The sequence below is a fragment of the Sardina pilchardus genome, chromosome 13, assembly GCF_963854185.1.
Source record: "Sardina pilchardus chromosome 13, fSarPil1.1, whole genome shotgun sequence".
NCBI lineage: Eukaryota > Metazoa > Chordata > Actinopteri > Clupeiformes > Clupeidae > Sardina > Sardina pilchardus.
The window spans coordinates 2,266,167-2,290,689 of NC_085006.1; the positions used below are offsets into that span (position 1 = coordinate 2,266,167).

The 24,523-nt window shown below is 40.4% G+C and overlaps 1 protein-coding gene across 4 annotated transcripts; it reads right to left on the reverse strand.

Annotated features, from left to right (window-relative positions):
- Window positions 1-212: 212 nt before the first annotated feature.
- On the reverse strand, window positions 213-23,667 carry si:ch1073-429i10.1 (delta(14)-sterol reductase LBR). Of its 4 annotated transcripts, XM_062552644.1 has the most exons (12): window positions 23,595-23,667; window positions 21,696-21,753; window positions 21,453-21,564; window positions 21,174-21,361; window positions 13,577-13,631; window positions 11,229-11,426; window positions 11,027-11,127; window positions 10,810-10,929; window positions 7,334-7,502; window positions 7,143-7,223; window positions 6,933-7,055; window positions 213-480 (listed from the first exon to the last, which is right to left on the reverse strand). In XM_062552644.1, the coding sequence occupies exons 2-12, from the start codon at window positions 21,720-21,722 to the stop codon at window positions 320-322; spliced, it is 1,335 nt and encodes a 444-aa protein (XP_062408628.1). In that variant the 5' UTR covers window positions 21,723-21,753; window positions 23,595-23,667; the 3' UTR covers window positions 213-319. The 4 variants fall into 4 exon arrangements, with proteins under 4 accessions (XP_062408628.1, XP_062408630.1, XP_062408629.1 ...); XM_062552646.1 differs by lacking the exon at window positions 13,577-13,631 and having other exon boundaries at window positions 21,263-21,361; XM_062552645.1 differs by lacking the exon at window positions 23,595-23,667 and having other exon boundaries at window positions 21,696-21,785.
- Window positions 23,668-24,523: the final 856 nt, after the last annotated feature.

Sequence of the window (24,523 nt, forward strand, 5' to 3'; positions counted from 1 at the left end):
AAAAACCCCTGCATACTTCTGCTTTAAGTCATATCCCTAGTCTACATGCAGTAAATAGTTCAAGTGTTTTTTTTTAAGTGGATTAGTAGAACTACTAGGCCTAGTCTGTCTGCTCGTTAACATCTTTGTATCATGTAGGCCCTATATGATTGGTAAATTTTATTTGGATTCAGACGGTGATACGGAGCACTCCCAAAATTTCCTTGGGTCATTTCAGACCTTCCCTGAAATGTTCATCAAAATCCTTCCATAATATGCATAATAAACAAAAAAGTGCAGATGAAAACATAACCTCCTTGGCGGAGGTAATAACATATCTTCAGTATATGTAAGGAAGCAGTTGGTATGGCACACGACGACAGTACTCCTGCCATGCTTCACCATGTTTTTCTTGACATGCCTCCTCATTTTCATTGGCCCTCCTTATCAGAATGATTGTGCAGAAGACAGCTGGTATGTAAGGTAAAACATTTGAAAATCCTAAGGGACACATCAAAATGAAATTAGAACAATCCAAACATACTACACATTTTTATGCAGTACAATCTATCCATCTATTACAGTTTTTTCCAATCGTTTACACACAATTTTGAAAACAGGGCTCTTTTTGTCAAAACATATCACACAATTAGCCAAACACCACACCCAATCAGCAGAACATAACAGATTGTTAGCAAAATGGAATATTTCTGTCAAAACAATAAACACATTGATAAAACCTTATACTGTTCTCATATCACTAACACATTCTTTGAATGATTCTACACTGTGTCCATCTTATACACACCAACACAATACATTCAAAACACATCTGTAAAAACCCTCTTCCAATATATGGATCTTATTCAGACATATTGTTTGAGAGCATTAGGATAATTTAGATGACAAAAATATTTTGATGAACCCTCATTAAGCAATGCACAAAACTGATGCTGCAGGCAATATTTCTTTCTTTCACTGTACCATATGTACAGTTACAGTGACAAGTCAATCAACAGAAAATGGCAAAATTATAGTTCTTGCTACTGTAAAGTGTAGAAAAATAAAAATCTGTACACAAACAAAAAGTACTGTACACTTACAGTCACTGAAGAAAAACTAAAGCAACAATACAAACAAGTAACAACAATACATACAGTTTTTCTCGATTGTTAACACACATTTTCTGAAAACATGCCTCATATTCTCAGAACTCTACACACAAATCCAAAACAACACACACAATGGGCAAAACTCCACAATTCTCCTGCAAAATGACACTTTACCTTCAAAACAATGTAATTTCACCTCAAAATGCTCTTTTGTTCTCAAGAGACACACACAAACCATCATATATCAAGACATTTATAAGGACCAGTTGAACACTGATGTGCTCAGTGTAAAACACTGCGATGAATTGAAAACACACTTCTTCTCCATTCGTTATAATGACTTGGGCCTTTTTTTGTTCAGTGTTACACTACAAACAGTACTACAAACAGTAGATACGCTGATACAGTAAGTTGATATGCTTACCCTATCAATATTTTGAAATATCTCATTGTTTTCTATTATTTTTCTTTGTATTTGCTGTTATGTTATGCCGTTTTTTCTAGGACAATGCTCATGATTTCAGTTTCCTGTTCAGGAGACAGAAGCCCTTGTGTTGGTAATCTTTCAGCTGCCAAACAAATAGTAAAATACTGCAAACCGTGTAGGAATACAAAGCAGGATTACTTTCCCCAAATATTTGTACAGTCTTACAGAACAGCCCACAGGCAATACTGTACTACTGTGCTCACTGAGCTGTATTGTACTGTCTGGTACTGTACTGTATTGATATGCAGCACTGCAATGTTCTAGTGGCTCGGATCTCATCAGAGATTACGGTCCTTGGCCTCCCCATCCTCCTCCTCTTACTCTCACTCCTCTGGCTCTGCCTCTGCCTGTACTACTACTGTAATACTAAAGCTCTGATTGCTAATTGTAAGACTGTGTGACAGGAGTTTGCCCATCTGATGAGTCAGTGTGCATGGTAGAGCAGTTAGCTTTAGAATTTGAATGGCAGTGTGTTCTTTGTGAAAACAAGAGATTTTCTTCATGAAAATTGTGTCTAATGCACATAATTGTGTGTAGTGTTTTGAAAACAGTGTGTTATAGAACTGCAATTTGAGTGTAAAGCAGAAATTGTGCTTATAGTTCAGCACACTCGGTTCAGGAGGTTGGTGCACGAGCTACATATTATGAGAATTGTGTCAGAAGTACCAGAAATTGTGTGTAAACAATTGAGAAAAACTGTAATACTCTAATCATCTCTCTGTCTAGCTGGATCAGGCCATAAGAGTTCACCACATCACAGGCTATGGGTGCCTCTCATTTGGGCTTTTATACGTCCTCCCTCGCTCCTCTGGCCTCGATCCTCACTGATCAACATAAAGAATGATGGGGCGAAAACAATGGGAGAGTCTATCCAGTGTTAGTTATAGATCAGTGGGAACGCCCCTCGAGGATCGAGTATAACACACCTGAGTGCTGCGTTTTCAATTTTGCACATGTGTGCTTACACAACTGGTGGATGTGCTTATTCAATTTGTTCATTAGTGTGGTCATTGGCAAGCCAGGGCTTTATAATGAGAAGGAAGTACCTAACAATCTTTATCTGTGTCTAAGGTGTGAAAATGTGTTTTACGTTTTGACATTCACTGTGTGTAATGTTTCGCAAAAAGTGTGAAGCTGAATTTGTGCTTACTGTTGTACTATTCTGCGCAGGCGTTTTGCTTCTTAAGTGTTAAGTACTGTTAACTGTCTGTTAATCTTAATTTTAGTGTGTAAACAGTTGGAAAAAACTGTAATGCAAGGAAAGTCTGTCTGTGTGTCACTCTGTCTCTCGAACCACTCATCCGACTGACCTAAAATTTGACACAGGTCTTGCTAATGGCATGCATGGTCGTTTTCGAACAAAAAATGAAAAAGATATCGTTAAATTAAGCAAAATACAATTCTACCGCTCCCTAGCCACTCTAACTCTAGCCACTCCCCTTCTCGCTCTCACTTACTCCTGCATAGGAAAAAAAGCACATTTCGCTGACACACTCACGTGTTGCCATTCATGGAAATTACGATGTGTCATTTAAACAACGGATCGTTTCAAGATTGTTCATCTTGGATAAACATGCTGAGTCCGACACACATGCACCCATGTTGGTAAGCAGGCTGTTAAAGTAATGTAACGTTGCATAGCTATACTCTACATCAACAACCGCAGTTGCCAAGTGGTTCTGTTGCCTGATCAGGTTGCTGATCTTGCAACAATATGCCGACACGACACACACACGTTGGTAGCATTCTGTTAAAATTAGGATTTAAAACAGCCGCTCTGGACTCTATATGGACATCGGCTATGGGCATAACATTCATTCAAACATCACTTCCGAGTTCATAGCACTGGCATTGCCATGGTCATGCGATTATCTTCATCAGTTCCCAACAACAGCAAAAACGCACGGGTATGTATTGTGTCTAATATTGCCATAGCTGCAACTCAAATGCCTTTCCCCTTCACTTTTTTACTTTGCAAAGTGAGCTCTACTAACTGCACAGGCCTGATTCTACATCATCGCCAATCTAACATGATCTACCTGCATCAACGTAATTGGGCAACAAGTTTCTTGGAAAACATTGTTTGTACGGGCACTGCACTAGTCATCTTATGAAAAAGAAATGACGATTAAGCCTGGAGTTGGAGAAGGAGGACCAAAATCCTTGGCTCATATCACTGAAATGTTGAGTTGTTGATATCTCATCATTTCATTGGGCCATTTATTTATTTCTTTATTTTATAATGGAATGGAGAATAAGATGATGTAGTTATCTTTCAGTCATACACACACAGACACACACATACAATATTATATGATATTAATATATTATTACAGTTTTTTCAGTCGTTAACAAGCGTTTGTCCAATCAGTTGTCACATTTTCAAAACTCTAAACACAATTAGCACACACATTTTCACACAATATGCACTTTCACATAGCCTGGTCGTACCAAACCCTCGTACTAATATTGTACAGAGGGTCTGGACCTACTCCATTCAGAATCGATTTCAGGCAGGAGGCGTGAACTCTGTTGAAGTTTGAAACGATTGGGCCTGATTTTACCCAATCGCTAACGTTTGGTCGTGACAGCTATAGAGACAACATGGTCTCACACCCAACTCGTCGAACGAGGACGCATGGGCACCTTTGGCTTCAGATATTGACGCCAGGCGGCTTGACCATGCGTCCTCGCTCGACAAGTTGGGTGCGAGACCGCGTTGCAAACGCGCATATGCTCGACGTCATAACAAACAATTGAATAATTGACACACAGCTGATTTATGTTGGCTAAATTACCATGGCTGATTAAGTCTGGCTTAGACTCAGTGGCAGGGGTTATTTCTATTATATTGACACATATACAGTAAAAGGAGGACTTTGAGGAGTGATGTTTTTGGAAACAGAAACTGAAAACACTGTAATGTCTGGACACGGAAGAGTAATATATAATAATATATAATTTCTCACATCATGGTTGCTTGTGTAGTTGATGTGGTTTTCATTTAAATATTTCTGATTGACCATTATTATTATTTTGTTGATGACCATTATTACTTTTATTTTTGTTGTTATTATTATGTTTTTTTGACCATGTTGTTCCCTTCATTACCGGATGTGATTACTGTGGTCTTCTTGACTTTGCATTCCAGTGCGTTTAGACGCATGCTATGCCACTTGTCACCTTACGGGTGCGCTTAACTCTTCCAGGTAGCCTACCTGTAGGTCATGTGATAAATGACATCTCAGACCATTGTTCTCATTGCCTGAAGAAGATCCCACTGCGGATCGAAACGTTGTCTTTTTATATAGTTAATAAAGTGTATTTTTGGAGCCTACCCAGTGTGCGGACCAATCCATTCCATGGACAAGGAAGAGTAACAGCAAGGAGCCCAGAGAGAAGAGCAGGCCCAGTGAGAGATGCAGTGAGAGATGCAGTGAGAGGTGCAGGAGCAGAGATTAGATACAGTAATTTTGAGCTTTTTTAGTCCCCGCCTTTTTATCTGAGCTTTTTGCTGTATTTTTGTTCAGGATTGAAAAAATACAAAAATACTTTTTCACATACAATTGATTGATCTCTTGTGTGTTCCATGGATATTTTGTTAACTGTAAGAAATACTGTAAAACTGGTTCCTGTTCTATCATACTGTAAGCAGTATTTTTTACTGTACCTCCAGTAGTAAACAGTAAAGGGAAAAACCTAATTTGCTTTTTACTGGAATGCTTTTGAATGTGAGCATTACATGTGGACATACTACAGTTTTTTCCAATCGTTTACACAGTAAAATTAAGATTATCAGACAGTAAACAAAACTTAAAACTTAAGAAGCAAAACACCTGCGCAGAGTAGTACAACAGTAAGCACAAATTCAGCTTCACACTTTTTGCAAAACATTACACACAGTGAATGTCAAAACGTAAAACACATTTTCACACCTTAGACACAGATAAAGATTGTAAGGTACTTCCTTCTCATTACAAAGCCCTGACTTGCCAATGACCACACTAATGAACAAATTGAATAATCACATCCACCAGGTGTGTAAGCACACATGTGCAAAATTGAAAACGCAGCACTTAGGTGTGCTATACAGTCGCCTTGCCAACCAAGACATTAGGTGCTTCTCAACATGCCTCCTCGATCCTCGATCCTCGAGGGGCATTCCCACTTATCTATAACTAACACTGGATAGACTACCCCATTGTTTTCGCCCCATCATTCTTTATGTCAATCAGTGAGGATCGAGGCCCGAGGAGCGAGGGAGGACGTATAAAAGCCCAAATGAGAGGCACCCTGTGTTGTGGATGAACTCTTATGGCCTGATCCAGCTAGACGGAGAGATGATTAGAGTATTACGTATTGTTGTTTGTTGCTTTAGTTTTTCTTCAGTGACTGTAAGTGTACAGTACTTTTTATTTGTGTACAGATTTTTATTTTTCTACACTTTACAGTAGGCTACTATACTACTACTACTATAATTTTGCCATTTTCTGTTGATTGACTTGTCACTGTAACTGAACATATGGTACAGTGAAAGAAATAAATATTGTCTGCAGCATCAGTTTTGTGCATTGCTTAATGAGTTTATTATATATTTTCTCTATATCTCTCTATATGTAACCCGAAGAAAGTCTTGGGTTCATCAAAATATTGGAAGAGGGTTTTTACAGATGTGTTTTGAATTTATTGTGTTGGTGTGTATAAGATGGAGACAGTGTAGAATCATTGAAAGAGTGTGTTAGTGATATGAGATGATATAACAGTATACGGTTTTTATCAATTAGTTTATTGTTTTAACTGAAATATTCCATTTTGTGTTATGTTCTGCTAATATGGTGTGGTGTTTGGTTAATTGTGTGAGATGTGAATGTAGTGTAAAAACAGTGGATTGCAAGTTTTGCATGCAAATACCTTTAACTGAACATAAAAGTCTATACCGTTTTTTTTTTTTTTTTTACCATTTTGAGATTTCCAGTGTTTTGGTAAAGTTGGTGTGTGCAGAGAAATGAAGAGTTAATGTACATGTAACAAAATGTGTTTTTGAGAAGAAAATTATCCATTTGCCCTATTGTGTTTCGTAGCTGTGAGTCTGTGTTAAGAGTTTAGAAAAATTATCTGAAGTATGGGTAAGTGCTTGTTAGTGATTGAACAAAAAAATGTAAGCTCAATTTCCAAAAGATGATTTTATATGCCTCTTTATAGTCAACATGTGTTCCAGTTCCAATACTTATGGAGGGCACTGCATACATATGAATACCTATTGCCTGGCTAACTTGTTCTGCAAGAACACTGACACAAAAATGGGAAGTCTAGTGAAGAAGAAGAGGAACCAATTAATCCTTCACAAATCTTACCACAGGGAAGAGTCCACGCCCAAGTCATCAGAATATCACCAAGATAGTTTGGGTGACGAACCCATCCAAACCAGCCAGACACTAAGAGATTCTGCCCAGTGGGACTTGAAATTGTCTTCAGACCTACAGTTGATTCAGAAGAAAATAATAGCATGAAAGATGGCATACTACCAAAATCGGTATGAGTAAATGTATAAATATAGTATTTACTTGAAATAGCAGGATCACTGGGATCTTTCCGAAAACAATCCTTTTGAACATTGGAAAAATAATAAATGGCCAAGCCCACACCTATTTAGAAATAGATTAAAACTATTATGAAAATTTCCATTTTGCACATTTTCTGATATAGCGACTATTCCCAAGGATAACGTAAATAAGGTGTAGAAATACACATGTACCATAGAGAAGACAAATGAGAATGACAGCGGGGAGACTGATCTGTAAAGGCCTATGGAGCAGGAAGAATGCAGGAGTGCTTGAACAAAATGGAATGTAAATATATTCTCCTTGGATCATGAGGAAGCCAATACCCTCATCTGTGAATTCTCTGGTGTCCAAAACTGAGGCCTGCATGAGTCACAACACAAAATATGAAAATATGGTCTTTAATAATGCATATTCTCAACAGCCTTGTTTAGATATAGAATAGAAAACTGCTTTTACCTTTATTAGCGGTCATATCTGCCACCGAGAAGAGATGGCAGAAATGACCGCCACACAGTCACGCTTGTCAATTTGTCTTCATTTCCAATTCCAGCCCCTACTCTTGTAACTTTTTAGAGTGTGTGAAGTGTGTGTGTGTGTGTGCGGGCGCGCTCACTTGTATGTGTCAAAAAAGTCGCAGGTTAGGTTATTGGTTATGATCGTAATGATACTATTCATAAATAATGAGCTGTAAAGTAACTTTTTTTTAGACATGTTAACATTTATTTTAAAGGATATCAACTAATTATTGTCATCGTTGAAATCACAAGAAATATTGAGATAATATTTTTTGTTCATATTGCCAACCCCTACTAGCCTGGGTGCAGCCGAACTTTAGCCCTGCCCATAACATTTGAGGTCGGGAAGTTCGGTCTGGCATTGCTCCGTTGGGGTAGCCTGGCAAGCCAAACTACACAGAAATGTATAGTCTGGGGTCGGACCATTCACAGAGTTGAAGCCTGTGGGTGGGATGAACAGTTGTCTTTCAAACTGCCTCTGCACGTAATAGGCCAGCATTTGTGACCAATCGTAGCCGGTCGGCAAAACGGCAAATACTTCCTTCTTTAAAACGAATGACTTGAGTGCTTCTTTCTGCTCAAACTTCAAAGAAAAGCCCAAGCCTAACTCTTCCAAAGCCGATTCAAACGAGCGCGCTTCGTTAGCCTCATCCATCTTTTGTTTTTCTCTATGGCTGTGCGATACGGTCTCAAACCCAACTCGTCGAACGAGGACGCATGGTCCAGCCCCCTGGCGTCTTATCGGAAGCCGAAGGTGAGCTAAGGTGGGCTCAAGGACTCCGTACACAGATAGAGCGTTCTGATTGGCTAGGCTGAACTCGAGCCTAGCGCAGGCTTGGCCTCAACGGTGCGACCCTAGACCATCCCGCTAGGCAAAAATATTTTTGCCTGCAAGGGTGCGTCTAGATTTCTAGGCTACCATTGGGGCAGAACTATGCCTGAACAAGACCTGCTTGAACCAATTAAATGGTCAGGGTGGGCTTTATATGATGATGGACAGATGAGCAACAGTTGCCTCATTTATCACATCATCTGAGCACGCTATTTTACTTGCAACAGAAGCGCTTTGGCTACAAGTCCATATTATTTCCATGCAGTTTGGCCTTTCATTTACATGACAACGGAGGTTTTATCACAGATTATCACACAATTTTTTCTGAAAATTTAGGCCAACGTGGATATGTGGGAAAACTCCGGTTTCACTTTCATCAAGGTAAAACAGCATATTGTTCACTTATGTGTTTGAAATGTCTGTTTGCTCACCGGGTTTGCCACACCCTTCCCCAGCTGTTCATAGCATTGGGGCAGCCGTGGTGTACTGGTTAGGGCTTCAGGCTTGTAATCGGAGGGTTGCCAGTTCGATCCCCAACCAGTCCACCACGGCTGAAGTGCCCTTGAGCAAGGCACCTAACCCCTCACTGCTCCCCGAGCGCCACTAGTTGGGCAGGCAGCTCACTGCTCTGGGTTAGTGTGTGATTCACCTCACTCTATGTGTGCTGTGTGTGTTCACTAATTGGGTTAAATGCAGAGAAACAAATTTCCCTCACGGGATCAAAACAGTAGGAAAAATTACTACCCCAGGCATGAGTCATCTTGAAAGACGGGAGAGACAACCTCACAGCAGGGACACTCCTTTTGTGTTTAGGTAACTTGTTTGCATTGAAATACCCCATTGTGTGAATCGCCATTTGGCCAGGGAGGCTCTGACCATGGCGGACACACCTCCAGTTTTCTCCTGGAAAACCCATGCTGAAAACTAAAATGTATCTGTTTCATGACAAATGATAATGTATCTATGTTTGGTATCATTTTGAATGTCTCAACGCGAGAAGTAAGAGGGTCTCAGTGGTACAATTGTAAAATAAGTGTAAATATGTTTTTCTGGTGATCTAAGCGAAATTGCCAAGAATTGGATGGGTAACCTCCCATCCTCCTTTTGTAATGATAAGATATACCCTGCGGTGAGCCAAGGTCTTCTACAATTGTTATAGAGTCTATATGTTAATTTCTAAGGTGGAACCCAGCCGACAAACCTCCTGTGTCTAGATGGATATTTAAGAGAAAACAAGGGTGACTCTGGAGATTTTTGCTTAACAAAATCTCCACTAGCGTGTAGCTCTGGCTAGCAGTAGACTCTGAGCTTGGTTTCCTAGAGTTGAAACCTCTGCTAATAGAGTTCCACTTCTTTAGTTAATGCTACATCAGGTATGATATCTTGAACTTTATTTTAGGTTGATTGTTTAATTATTTTGCTACTTTATTATTGTCTGTATCTTTATACCTTTATTGATTGTATTAGAAAAGATTACAAATAAATGTGATGTTAATTGGTAATCGGTAATATTCTTTTCTTGAGATTAGAGTCCGAATTGAGGCATTTGTTTAATCAGTATCTTAGCAAACGAATTCTCAGTTAAACTACGTATCTTGTGAGGGCTAGTTATACCACTAGGAGTCACTGCTCTAATTCAGTTTTCGCACCAAGCCGTGGAGGCCTCTGCGTGCTAATGCCGGCCGGCCTGATTAGCCAAACGAATAGTGGTCCCTGAACTGGTAAATCAGTAAACTTCACAGGTGCTGATAGTCAATGAACTGATACTGCTAACGATATAGGTTGGATCTCTAGTGATTAATCAAATCAGCCTTGTAGAGAGATAAAGTTTAGAAGTAGGCTACTTGTTACTTGTAGACTGATATTTCATAGTCATCAACAGTGTGACTATACCTTTCATCTATGGAGTCAGATGGTCAAAAATAATTTAACTTGTTCAACACAATCTCATTGGTGCACCGGGTAAAGACAGAACACGTATAAAAGCAGGAAATTGATAAATATATTTCCTCCTTACACAGTATATATTCTATTCTATTATTCTATTCTTGTACCATCGGTTTGAAGGAATCGTGAGTATGACCATGTCAGGCTACACCCCTACCTTTTACATGCGAAAAAGGCAAAATACTCTGTTTGTCCATTCTGCATCTATTATACTGTAATAATGTGTGAAGTACAGTATAGTTGTCTGACAAAGATTGGATACAATTGAAAGAGTACTTCTATTTTCATATACTTTTACTCAGGCAATCAGATTACTTGAAGAGGAAAAAGCTAAACAAGCATTGAAATTCTTTGATTGTTTTAATTAACCAACCTCGTCTATAAAGAACTCCACTGTGTAAAGAAGTTGAAAGACCACCACGAGAAGCATAGGCAGAGAAACTAGTCCGTCTCTTTCAATCTCAGCCAATAAATAACATATACTAATTATCCCCTGCACATGTAACAGATAAAATGGTTAATTAGATTATGAGGAATGACATAAAATTCAAGGTCATTTCTGTAGAAGGTGCAATAATGCTCCAATTTACCCATCCCATAAATCCAATCCTGACCATGAAAAACTGTTTCATGTCAATGCCAGCAATCCGAGGGCTAATCTCCTTACCAAGAGAAAAGTCTCGAAGCAGTCCTGAAGGAAAACAAAAAGAAGACTATGGAAAAAACTAAAACTTTTCATGAAAATATAGGCAAATCTCTTAAATGGGATGCTGAAAAGGAAAATTCACTGACCAGTTATTTTTCTGTGAATTTCATTTGATGTTTGCTCTCTACATGAGTGCAGATACACAACTGTGGCCATGAGTAAAGAGATTATGGAACAGGCATATATGAGAGAATAGATTCTGTCTGTGATCAGACATGCCTGGAACACACCACCAATCCACATCCCCACGAGGACAGCTGAGCTCACAACAAATGCATGCAAACCTGTTGAAGAAAATAGAACATTCATGAAATTACACAAGCCTCAATAGCCAAATATAATAATGTATGTGAACATCAGTTTTAATCTATTAGAGGGCGATCTTTTACATAGATCTCTGTTTCTCAAGGTATTGTTGGCGGTATGAAAAATCGGTGCTACCTAGCTCGAGTTGCTGCAGCTAACAGCTAGAGCTGCCAGGCAGCTATAGTGCTACACAATGGCCCAATCCCAATGAGGACTAGGGACTAAAGACTCACAGACTTAGACACCAGGGCCCTGTAACTCGAAAAAATCAAACGTAACTTTACGTTACGCATGGCTTACGAACTCGTAAATCATAACGATCCGGGTGTAACTGAAACTTGTCACGCGTGAGATGCGCGCAACTTAAACTGTAACTCGAAAGAGAAACCACTGTAAATGTTGTAGTAACGAGGGAATCAGCGTCCGTTTCCCCCTGACAACTTGAAGATGCCGTGCGTCCCTGCTGAGGATAGCCTAAGGGATTAAAAAAAGCTGACGAACACACCGATACATTCTAGAAAGAAGATTGGACGTGAAAACATAAAAAGTAAACAGCTGGGTGAGGAGCACACAAGACACGACTAAATGGCAGGAAACGAATGATTGCTAAAATAACGGAGGCGAAGAGGGCAAGCACGAATGCAAGCGACAGTAGCCTAGGTTATCCCAGGTTGTTCAGACACTTACGATAGCGTTACGTGTGGTATGAAGCAGTCGTAACTTTTGTCTCAAGTTATGTTACACGTAGACTTGCGAATCATTTGAGTTACACGCCTATCTTTTTACGATATGCTTAAGATATGCGTAAGGTCTAAGAGCAGCTAACATGTGCTTCGAGTTACAGGGCCCAGGTGCTAAGTGATTGAGTGTGTTAGGCCACATGGGCTAATAGGTATTTGGGATTGGGACAGCACTTCATGAGATCACATGTTCCTTGGCGATGTTTAATAACAAAGAGGTTGCTGACATTTGCACCACGCACGTGTGTCGTGCTGTTGTTTACCTTTGTCATATCCGGATTTTCCACGATGAACATTACGATAAGTGTGTACTCAAAAAACCCTAGTTCCCGATGAAATTCAACATTGGGACAGCCCTAAATGCGCCGGTACAGTCGATGCACCCGACTTATCGTGCGACATGTTGACGTCACGGGGAGCGTTGTAACCATGTATACTTGCGCGTGGTAGTCGCGACACAATTTGCAGTATTCTCCTGAACAGAGGCACGGTATCCATTGACGTTAATGGCAGTAGCAACTAGCTTCTTTGCTGATATTTCAGACTTAGCTTGTACAACTGAAGGATTAGCCTACCATCTAGTTTATGAGATGAGTTTGTGTAATCTCCCTAAATGGAAAGAGATTTATTTTTATTTTTTTTTAGGTCTAGCAGATATCCTTTGGTTGGAAATAAATCTCTTCGTTACCTTTTCCTGGAATGCTTATGTGCCTCGGTCCTAGTCATTTCCCCCTAATTCCTCCTGTTACAACTCTCACTGGTAACTTCGTTAACTTATCCAACGTAGTTCACAACTGTAAACAAATCAGTCATCCAAACGGCAACTCTCGCTGCAGCCTAGCCAAGTTAACTTCCCACTTCTCAAACTTACTATTATTCAAACTTCATGACTACAGTCGTTTTAAAAATGAATGGGCTTATTTAAGATGTTGGATAGGCTATGATAATGCCTGAATGTGGTTTATGTGGTTGATGACTGTAAAAGGACACTGGCTCCGTGAGCTTGGCTTCAATCTCTCCCTAGTTGTCGTGCGAGGTTGGCGCGCGCCCCTGATATCAAATGTTCGGTATACGACAGGTCGGCGCGCAACTGAAATCTGGCTTGCGACACAGGAAATTACCTCATTTTGACGTCACATTGTCGCGCGACAGGTCGAGCGCGTCGAGTATACTTCTAGCTTAAGCCCTTACGAATTTTGCGAGAACGCACACCAAAGTCTGTGAGTCTGGAGTTTGGGATTGGGCCATTGAGGGCCTATCTAAATCAGGTAGATAGGTAGCCTAGATAGCACTGATTTGTTTTTTCTTTCATACTGATGGCACTTGCTGACCAAAACAGAGATCTATGTGAAAAATCGCTTAATTAGTCATTAGACTGAAGTACTCACTGTTGCAATTGTATTGCAAAAACTTTCCATCACTACCCTTTCTGCAAAGTTCTACCTACAAAACAAAGACACATTATAATTGTCTTTAATTGGTGGATTTCATGACATGCCATGACAGGAACATATTGTTTCCTGAGATTACTTTTTATTCCTCGGGATAAATTATTTGTGATTTTTGCTAATCTTATTTGAAATGAGGACTCACATTAACAATATCAAATGTAGAAATAGTGTTGTGCACACTTCACGTGGTTGTGTTTAGAGAGTTGTGTCTTTCATATGTAAACATAATTTTTCATATTTAAAGCAACACCATGTAGTTTTTCAACCTTTATAATATATTTCTAAGACCCTTGTGATGGTACATCGATTTACAATAGGTTGAATGACCCGTCTGCCATATTTTGTGTCTGTATCGCTTTTACTGGCACTACGGAACTTTGGGGTTCAGGTACGAACCAAAGAACTACAAAATTCGACTGCTTTACAGCACCCCACCACTTCCTCAAATTCAGTGCAAGCCCAATAGCGTGTAATGTTGAATAGACAGTTGATGGCCGAAGCAGCAACGGAACCGAAAATGTTATATGATACAAGTGTTAACTTTGTAGGCTACAGCCTGATGTTGAAGTAGCGATTTATGACGAAGCCCCTTTTATATTAGGACAAAAAACAGTCAGTAGCCTAAGCCTATGTCTAAACGGGGTGTAGGCCTATACGTTTGGTAGGGGCTAGCCTACATTCTTGAAAGTAAATCACGATTAGACAGAAATAATATTTTAGGCTAACTAACCTAATGACTGAGTCATGTTTGTTTATTTACTTTTCTGGTGAAAGTGTCTTGCCACAGCCTAATGCAAGTCGACTTTTCTACTTTGCAGATTGCTTCATATTATAGGCCCAATATTGACCATATGCCATTACCATAGGCCTACAAACAATTGAATTATATTCATTCAAGTATAATGACGCTGCCTTATAAACATGAGCTACGCGATCCTTTGGCGTTTGAAAAAAATAAAACCCATGAAATTCTATTCATATGATGCTGAAATGTATGCTATAGGCTACTGTAGGCTACCTGGAATATACATTTCACATGCAACGCAACGTATGCAGTCCGAGTTTGCCCAAGACGTGAGAACTACTCCTGCAGAATTCAGCTTGTCAACAAATGCACGTGTATCCCAGCTCTATCATCTGTCATGTTGCCAACCAAACTGCTCGGGAGCTGGTTATGTGTGCTAGTTATGTAGCTCAACGTTATCACATGTAAGATTCTGTCATCATATTACAAGAGCTCTGCCTCTCCAAACATTTTGGGCGTGCAAATATATGCCACTATGGACGTGAATACCATAGCATACAATAGGCCTATCTGGTGACCATCGTTATTTTTCATGTTATAGAAACACTAAAAATTACCACCTTAGATTAGGCTACGCTATTGCTCATAGATATCGTAATCGTTTTTTTTTTTTTAAATAAGTAGGCTAATTGACCAACAATGACCAACATTATCCCAATACCGAGATCGTGCACAGACCTGAGCTGAAAGCCTAGTTTTACAAAGGTATCACATAACTGGTATCGTAGCACATAATTTAATATTTAATGTGCAGCCTCAATATGCGTAGCCTATATTGTACGCTATGTCTAACTTGCTTCTGGTGTAACCTTGACAGATTTTACGACATAAGCAGTGGTGGACGAAGTACATTGATTATGTACTTAAGTGAAAGTATAGATACCTTGTGTCAAATGTTACTTGAGTAAAAGTGAAAGTACCCACTTTGAATTTTCACTTAAGTAGAAGTATAAAAGTATTTGCCTTCACATGTACTTAAGTATTACAAGTAAAAGTACTTCAATGAATTATGGTTCTAATGGCTTAATTATAATTATAATTTATCCTTTTCACATCAAAGCTCCTGCTAAATCAGCTTATATAAGGTGAAATACTAATGCCACTCTTCAAATAGTTTCTTACATTTGTCTATTTGCTTAGAAGCTATCTACAGTGGGGAGAACATGTATTTGATACCATGCTAAAGTTGCCTAAAAAGAGAAATATAAAATCATCATTTGACAATTGATCTTAATGCCTTAATTCAAAAAATGAGTAAAAATCAAACTGCAAACAAACAGATTGCCATGGTGCTTTTTCCAGTAGGCCTATTAGCCTGTTTGATTCTCATTGAGCTCAATGCAAATCAAACAGGCTAATAGGCCTACTGGAAAAAGCACCATGGCAATCTCTAGCTGTGGTGAAGGGTATGATGACGTGGGGCTATTTTAATTCCAACGGCCAAGGGAACTTTATCAGGATGCATATATCCTGGATCCATGAAATAGCTGTCCTTTAAAAATAAAAAATCTACCTGCCCCTGTGTTAAATTCCCATAGGGTTACATAGGGGGTTAAATACTTCCTCCCCCCTAGCATTTATTAAGAACATTTATTTATTTACGATACATTATTCAATCACAAAGAGAATTGGTGTCCTTACCCCCCCCCATTATGATAATAATGACAAAGTAATTTTGTTGTAGAAAATAAATTTGTTAAGAACTATGATGCTGTTTGATTCATTTATAAATGGTACACTGTCACTTTAACACTCTTGCCGGCTCCACTCAGTGGCTGCCCTTTATAAAGCGGAGATATCAGTTATCAATGCACTCTCTCCCTTTCATGCACGCTCACACGTTCCCTATTACGTTATGAGTAACGTTATGAGTAACAAACACGCACATTAGATTTGCTGCAATAGAGATTTCAAAGAGTAGGCTTTCATCTCTATGTAACATTGATATTGACATTGTAAATGTACACATTCTCTAAGAAGAGTGTTAGTTTGCAGGAATGTTAACCACAACGTCGTTGCTGGAAATAAAAAAAATAGCGCAAAGCCAATGATAGCCTAAGTGCGTGGCGGGCCAGATCTAAACTAATGCATGCTCGGTGGGCCGCACTGAAGTGCGTGCAGGACGCAGTTTGGACACGTGATTCGTTTTGCCAAAATGGAACGAGAGGGTTTTCATAAACGTAACGGAGTAAAAGTACGAGTTTTCACTTAAAAATGTAGTGAAGTCAAAGTACAAAGTCTCACCAAATATAAATACTTAAGTAAAGTACAGATACATCAATATGCTACTTAAGTATTGTAACGAATTACATGTACTTCGTTACTGTCCACCACTGGACATAAGTAGAAGAAATTACCGTTTCCCAACTGTAGGGGGACCCCGAGAGCAAAACTTCCATGGTGTTACATACATTTTCTTTTTAACCGAGCATGAAAATGCACACTCATAAAGGTATACGCAGATACAGTACACATGCATGCACGGCACGCGCACCTCACAGGCACACACACACACATAAAAACACACGGAAGCAGGCATATGCACACACACACACACACACACACAGACCATTACCCCCACACACACTCTCTCAAGCACACACACAGAGAAGCAAACATATAGGATATACAAAATGCACTGTACTGTTATCATAGGCTTCCTATTATGACTGTAGATAGCGTGGCAATCATAAAAGGATTGTCAAAGTCCCTTTTTTCTTGTTATTATTTTCCCATCATCTACTTCCTGAATTTTTGGTCAATGACAGGGCACCGAAACACCGGGGCACATGAAACTTGGTGGGCATGTCGCCCTATAGGTACCAGGGCTGCCAAGTTTCAGAAAATGGCAAGCGTGAGAGTTCGTCCGCCGATTTTTCAAGTGTGAACTTATCAGGAAAGAGGCAAATAAATGTTACACAGCTCTGCAACAAGTGACAATTATAGACTTAGCAGCCTTAACGTTAACTTGGAAAATCAAGGAGAAACAGCGAATCAACAGTGAACAAAATCTAGCAAGCAGTAGAATGTTTTAAATCAAATTATTGTCGGAGTCGGTGCTGTTGTGTATTTGAAAGATAAGTTAGAGGCGCCAAGACCCGCCTTACAGTACGTTGCTTCTGATTTGTTTATATTGCGTGATGCCTTCCGTGGTTGGTGAGATTTAGGCACAAAGGACTGATGGATTGGTTATTGCTGTCAGTCAATCAGAGCTCGAACTACGGCAAGGCAATGACCAAAGTAAAAATATGTAGTGCACTGAATGGGGAAATATTTTGCGTGAGAAATGTCAAGTATGGCGTGTGGTGTGAGAATGGGTCAAATTGCGTGACTGTCACGCTCAAAGCGTGAGACTTGGCAGCCCTGAGGTACAGTATACTATGCAGTTTTAGTATTGTTCTTCCTAGGTTGTCATACATTTCTATTCAGAAACTATTCAGATCGGCACCACGTGGCCATACCCTGCGACTACACTGAAACACATAAACGGCTCCAGAATGTCGACAGTGTTACGAATCTACGGAACTACATTCTCATCTGGCGTAATAATCAAGGCAACTTGCAGCTACTGGCACTACTACTGCTTGATGTCTATGGGGACTATTTTCAGATGCTGCGTACGATATCACTGCGCCTATGGTACGTTTGCAAGTTGCCTTGATTATTACGCCAGATGAGAGTGTAGTTCCATGTCATATCAGCCTAGAAAAACGCCAGGTTTCATTTTCAGTTGGTCTTATTGCACTTTCTAACTTGAGAGGAGACACGTTTTAAATGGAAAAATTATCAGAAATCTTAGTCACTTTTAAACATGAAGCTAGCAGGCGAGAAGCTAATGGTCTAATCCGATTCAGTGATCTATGCTAGGCTGAAGCTAAAAGTTGTATCGCCAGACTCACAGAATGGCTGGATGAACAGGAACAAGGTAAATATCGATTGTTTTGCTCGAGGGGAGGTGGAAAATGAGCGTATTTCCAAAAATGGCGGAATATCCCTTTAAAATGGCAGTGTCTCGTAAGGAACAGAAGAAGACAAAGAAAACCCTGCCGTAAAAAGTATTTGAACATTGCATAAATACACGTCTGTCTGAAAGCGGCTTGTGTCTGCGTCTCAGGCTTCCTGCTTTTGTATGGTGTTGTCTTGTCTGTTGTATGGCAATTAAAGTATTGAATCTTGAATCTTCAGAGGGCTGACATTTCTATATTTCCTTACATTTCCTGTAATATTCTAATTTTCAGAGATTTTGAATTTGGGTTTTTCATTAGCTGAAAGTCATAATCATCAAAATTAACACATAAAGGCTTGAAATATCTCACTTTGCATGTAATGAGTCTTTCTTTTGCGCCCACTGCGTATTTGTTTCGCAACGTGCGTATAAAATGATGCCGAGGTATGTACAAACAGGCCGCAATGAGGTGATGGCGCAGACTGCCTGTCGCGGGAGCTGAGAATGGCAAATTGTGCTTTTCCATCGCATACATATGGATTTATGGGAGTGTCAGATGGTAGTAGGAATTGTGTAAAAAGATGGAGGAGAAGCGTAAAATGCGCCTAATTATGTATTCCCCTGTATGTACTAAAACTGCCCGTGAGAGCGCACGTCTATTTTGCGCCTAAATATTTCCGCCTTGTAAAAGCAGGTGTTACATGCGGTTTGCTGTTAAAGGCATCTATAAGAGAATCATTCAAAGACAGCAAAATCGCTAATTAGACCACCAGTTTTGCATTTTTGTACTACATCAAAAGCAACCTTAACTTTCGTTGGCCTTTCGAACGTCTACTTTCACTTTCACGCCATCCGCTTAAACTTTCCTACTTGTTAGATTTGATAAATCTTCCATAGCCTACGTGCACAAGTTAGCCTAGTTTGAGTAGAACTACTGCTCTTCGTTATCTTCCTGCTTGTTGACATTATGTATTGTATTATTTCATGATCGCTACATGTTGGATTCCTTTTAATGTTGTCATCAGTTAACTTCATTCAATTGCGCTTCTGACTGAATTGTCATTCAGTTGCCTTCGCTAATTGCGTCAGGGGGCGGAGAACGGCGCAGATTACCCAATGAATTTCAAGATTGGTGTCACGGGGTGGATTAGCTGGGAAAAGTGGGGGAGGGAACTCTAGTATTTTGGTAGCGTACTAATTGCCTCAATCAGCACTCGTTGGTGGTTAACGAGTGCAGGTGTGTAGGGGCTGATTCGATTGGCTCACATGGGGTAGGCTGGGGGGTTTTAAGGCCTCTATACCTTCAGTCGCAGAGAAGTCTTCACGGGGGGAACACGGGAAGGGGGAACGGTGACGAGCCATAGCCAACCCGGCTGCAAGACGGCAGTCGGGGAAACGTTCACACAGGAGAAAATGGAACAGAGCGATATTCGCGACGACAAAGACGGAAATGTTCTACAGGGACCTGCACCAGCGACGTGCGGGTCCGGGTTAAGCCCACGCCGGAAAAGCCTGCGCCATTGAATGGATGCTATGAGGGGGGAAACAAGCTTCTCCCCACAGAGCTAAGTGTCTGCCGTGGTTATGCCACTGATGAACTGAACTGCTATTATTCCCCGTGACCATGAAGTTGCCATTGTTCCCCGTTACCGTGAAGCTAGCCTTCTATAACTGACTACCTGCTATCGCCCCTCTGTGACTTTTAGAGATGATTTAAAGACTTTTAATGAGCACGACCCATTCCCTGCCACCAGGCCTCAGCCCGCAGGTCTTGCTCCCTCCTGCCCCTTCCAGATGTAACAGCCTTGTGGTGATCGTGTGGAGTGTATTGTGTGCAGTGATGACGCGTGGGTGGAAACGTTTGTGCATGTGCTGTGCTCTAATGTGTGAACCTGTTACCTTATGGGCTTAGGTGGATCGGCTCACTCTGGCCGCTACCATAACCTTAACCCTGCTCACAGCGACCGGACAGGGTGAGAGACTGTGACCGGAGCTCCTGAGTCGAGACGGAGTCCTGACTGGGTGACCCCCCCTGGAGGCCATGTGGAGGGACTGCTCTTTGGACATCATCCACCTCTTCACAAAGACTCTTAACCTCATTTTTAAATAAATATATTTTCTTTACACCCAGCTTTCAGGCTCTGCATTATTGAAGGGTACAGTGTTCTCTCCAGTGGTAGATGGTGAAAGTAGGGGTGGCTCTAGCGCCCCCCACCTGTGACATTGGTAAATAGGACGTAAACTAAAGTATCATAGCATGTGCTTTCTGCGTGTTGGCCTTGGCGCAAACAACGTTACGATCGCTAATCTACGTACATCTGGCCCACATTGTGGTAAGTTTTATTTTCTCGTTCTGGCAAGTAGCTGTATTACAAGCGGGATAATGTATAGAACGCAGACATTATCGGGAAAATAAGTACCTTCAGGCTTTCCCAATGGCTGTGAATCAAAGAAAAATCAATCACAAGAGGGCCTTCCTGGGTTCCCTCAAAGTGTCAAAAGTCAACTCGTGCCTACTCCAAGAGAGTGTGCAGAACTCTCCTAGAGTGTATGGCCCACAGTGGTTGATATTATGCACTCACAGCTGTTTTTTCCTTGCTCGCTGCTGTGTCTTCCCGTGTGAATTAATATCGTTTGCGTCACTGACCTTGCCAGATATGCCACTAAAATAACGCCACGATTGCCCTATTACAAGTTCATTTACCATCAAATTGCCTTTGTATATAAAGGTAAAAATCTTGCACAATGTACCTTTAGCAGACTTCAGTTATTCAGTGACTTACTGGGCCAAATGGCAAATAGTAGAGAGCTCCCTGCAGTGCAGTATATATGAAAACTACAAACAGTGTTGTCCAGTCCAAGAAAGGCATACTTGTGTCACCCAACAGGGCCCAGGGCTCAGACGGATGACGACATCCTTCATACAACAGTGTTACTATTGGCGCCATCAGCGTGCACACTCGAATTATACCTGTGAAAACATTGGAGACATATGTTGTAGCCAAATAGACAGACAGTAAGGGTATACCAACATCATGGTCTGCTGTGGTGGAAGCTCTCACGGAAAGTGCTCCATGTGTCTTCCTGTTGCACCGTCTTGCTGCATTTTCCAGCACTGCATTCTTTGTGTAGTTCCTCATCTCTGGCGCAGTGTGTTGCAGCACTTCCATTAAGCTGACAGGGGAGATTGAGTAGTTTGTTGATTCGTTGGTTATGTGCGGTTTAACAGTTGTGTTATATTTTTTGTGAGTGTGTGTGAGAGAGAGAGAGAGAGAGAGAGAGAGAGAGAGAGAGGCATTTCTCACCTGCTTTAAATGTGTGTGCTCACTCATCTTGTACTGTTCAGTTCAACCTTGGTTTAACCTTGACAGCAGAATGAGACATTTACCACTTTTCTTTATCCTTTACCCCTCTTTATTTCTTTGTCCCTCTTTCAATCCTTGCAACTTTGGGCTCCGTTTCCATGTCTGCATGTGCAGTTAATTTACCTATGCCTTAATTGTGAAGCACATTGAGCCAACTCCAGTTGTTTTTAAATGTGCTTTATAAATAAAATGACTTGACTTGAATCACTTTCACCCCGACCCCTCGTGAAAATGATGCTTGCTATTCTATCATCTTTTCTATGAATGACTAGCCTGGCTAGCACCTACCACTACTCAAATGAGACGTGGTCTGGCAACCAGACGTTAATTTTCTCGTATTTGAAAAAATGCCCAGATCCGTTCATTGGACGCCACAGATGTCTATCAAATGCGTCTGTGCATAGCTCATCATGGTCTTGCTTTCTCCCTGTGCTGTGATTGGTCGCCAACATCAGGTGAAAATGTGGGCGTTAGTTTCCACACTGCCTTAGCTGCGTATTTGAAATTACCGCGCAAGGCAGGATGGGAACACCCAGGCTAATGAATGACAGAAATCAAATGATATTTCTGCACCATTCCACCTTATCTTACTTAAACAATTAAACATGTAGAAAACACCTCTATTCATGCATAAAAAAAACAGATGATGTATGGTGAGGTATGGAAGCCACACCTAAAGCTGACTGGTATTATTGGGCAGCCGTGGTGTACTGGTTAGCGCATCGGGCTTGTAACCGGAGGGTTGCCGGTTCGATCCCCGACCAGTCCACCACGGCTGAAGTGCCCTTGAGCAAGGCACCTAACCCCTCACTGCTCCCCGAGCGCCGCTGGTTGGGCAGGCAGCTCACTGCTCTGGGTTGTGTGATTCACCTCACTGTGTGTTCACTGTGTGCTGTGTGTTCACTAATTCGGTTAAATTGGGTTAAATGCAGAGAACTGAATTTCCCTCACGGGATCAAAAAAGTATATATTCTATTCTATTCTATTTGATGGTTTTATCCGAAATGACACAGACTCGAAACGGTGGGCTTGGACCTGGGCCAACCATTACACAGCTCCCTGTGCCTACAGTCAGACATTAGCCATTCAGCACAATACCAGGTACAGCTACCAATGTGACTCAATGAAACGGGAAATGGGAACCTCCAATGTTTTGCTGAAGTCCCCTTTCCGTTTTATCTCAGAGTCCAAACTATGTGTGTTAATTTCTTAAGCCGATTAGAGCTCTGTTGACATTTCTGTATTAGAAATTCTTTATTGTAATATTTTGAGATATTCTATCTTTTTTTTATTTCCTTGAGCTGTAAATTGTAAATAATCAAGATTAAAATAATAATGAAAAAGGCTTGACATATTTCACTTCATGTATAATGAATCTAAATTACGTGAAAGTTTCTATGAATTGATTATGAGAAAAAATTACTTTTCCCTTGTTTATTTATCTTTTTAGATACATTTTCAAACTCTAATGCATCTTTAATGAACTGGTACAGTCTGCAATCTTCATCTACAGGGAAGAGTATTTGTCCTGCCAAATGATAAAAATGCTGGAAACTCATTATGAGTGCCAATTTATAAAACATTAGGTATAGGCTTACTATACCTATACCTATACCTACATTTACTATACTGTAGTGAACACTGGGTAATATTTAGCTTCCCACTTAGTACCTGCAAACATTTGTTTCTATGGCCTGTCTATTGCATATTTTCTGATAAACAAATTCTATGAGAAGGATAAGCGCGTCATTTTAAATTAAATGTTACCATTCAAATTGACAATGTTATCATTACTGTTTCATACAAAGGAATGTTGTGAAATTGATAACAGTCTCTTACCTGGTGCAAACCGGTTTGGGAAGTTGCAGAGATGCAACTAAGACCTCTTGTGGAACATCTATTTATATGTCACATTCACGCAAGAGGCTGGTTCATTTTCATTCTAGCATTGCACCAGTATGCGCTTGTGCAACACTTTCAGCTGATTGCAGTTTCCTAGTAGGTTAGATATGCTGAAATTCAACGGATTTGCAAATGACACACCATCCTCCTCAACGTATTTGAATTTAGATTTAAAGGAGCATTGTGTCGTTTTTAGAGTCGATTCTTAGCAAAAACGCATGTTTTCTTCCAAAAATGTGTGTTCATTCATGAGTAATTACTTCCATCAATAAATCAAAGTATTCTCGTAAGCGTAGAATCTGCCATTCAGAATACCTACACGTGATACGGCTCTATGGCGAAAGCAGAGCCCATTTATGGAGAGCCAGTCCACTCGCTATTAACTCCATTGTACCTGCAGTTCCAGTTGCAGTTCCACTAGGGGCGACCACGAGCCAGTGATCAAACAATGGGGGTCTATGGGGCTAGACGGCTAAATTGGTCTGTTTCACCTGATTGTCATTAAAAAATCAAAGATTGGATTTTCGTTTCTGCAAGCTCAATATGGGTTATAGGTCGAAAGTTGAATGAACAATTACTTATGGCCTTTTGGTTTCTCACAGGCTTAGTCGTTGTTGCCCATAACACACTAGCACCCTGCTAATGAATGATGTCATTGACACGTTTGAAAGGCTTTTTAGAGCAATTAAGGGACTTAAAAAATCTAATACTCAGCAGTGTGTATTTTCCTTGACCCCCCTTTCACATGCAATATTCCGATTTCTACACAAAAAATTATATCCAGAGAAAAGTGGATTTTAGGAGAAACTCCATTCACCTTCATTCATTCTCCACTTGCTCGCGATCGCCCTCTAGTTGCAGTACCA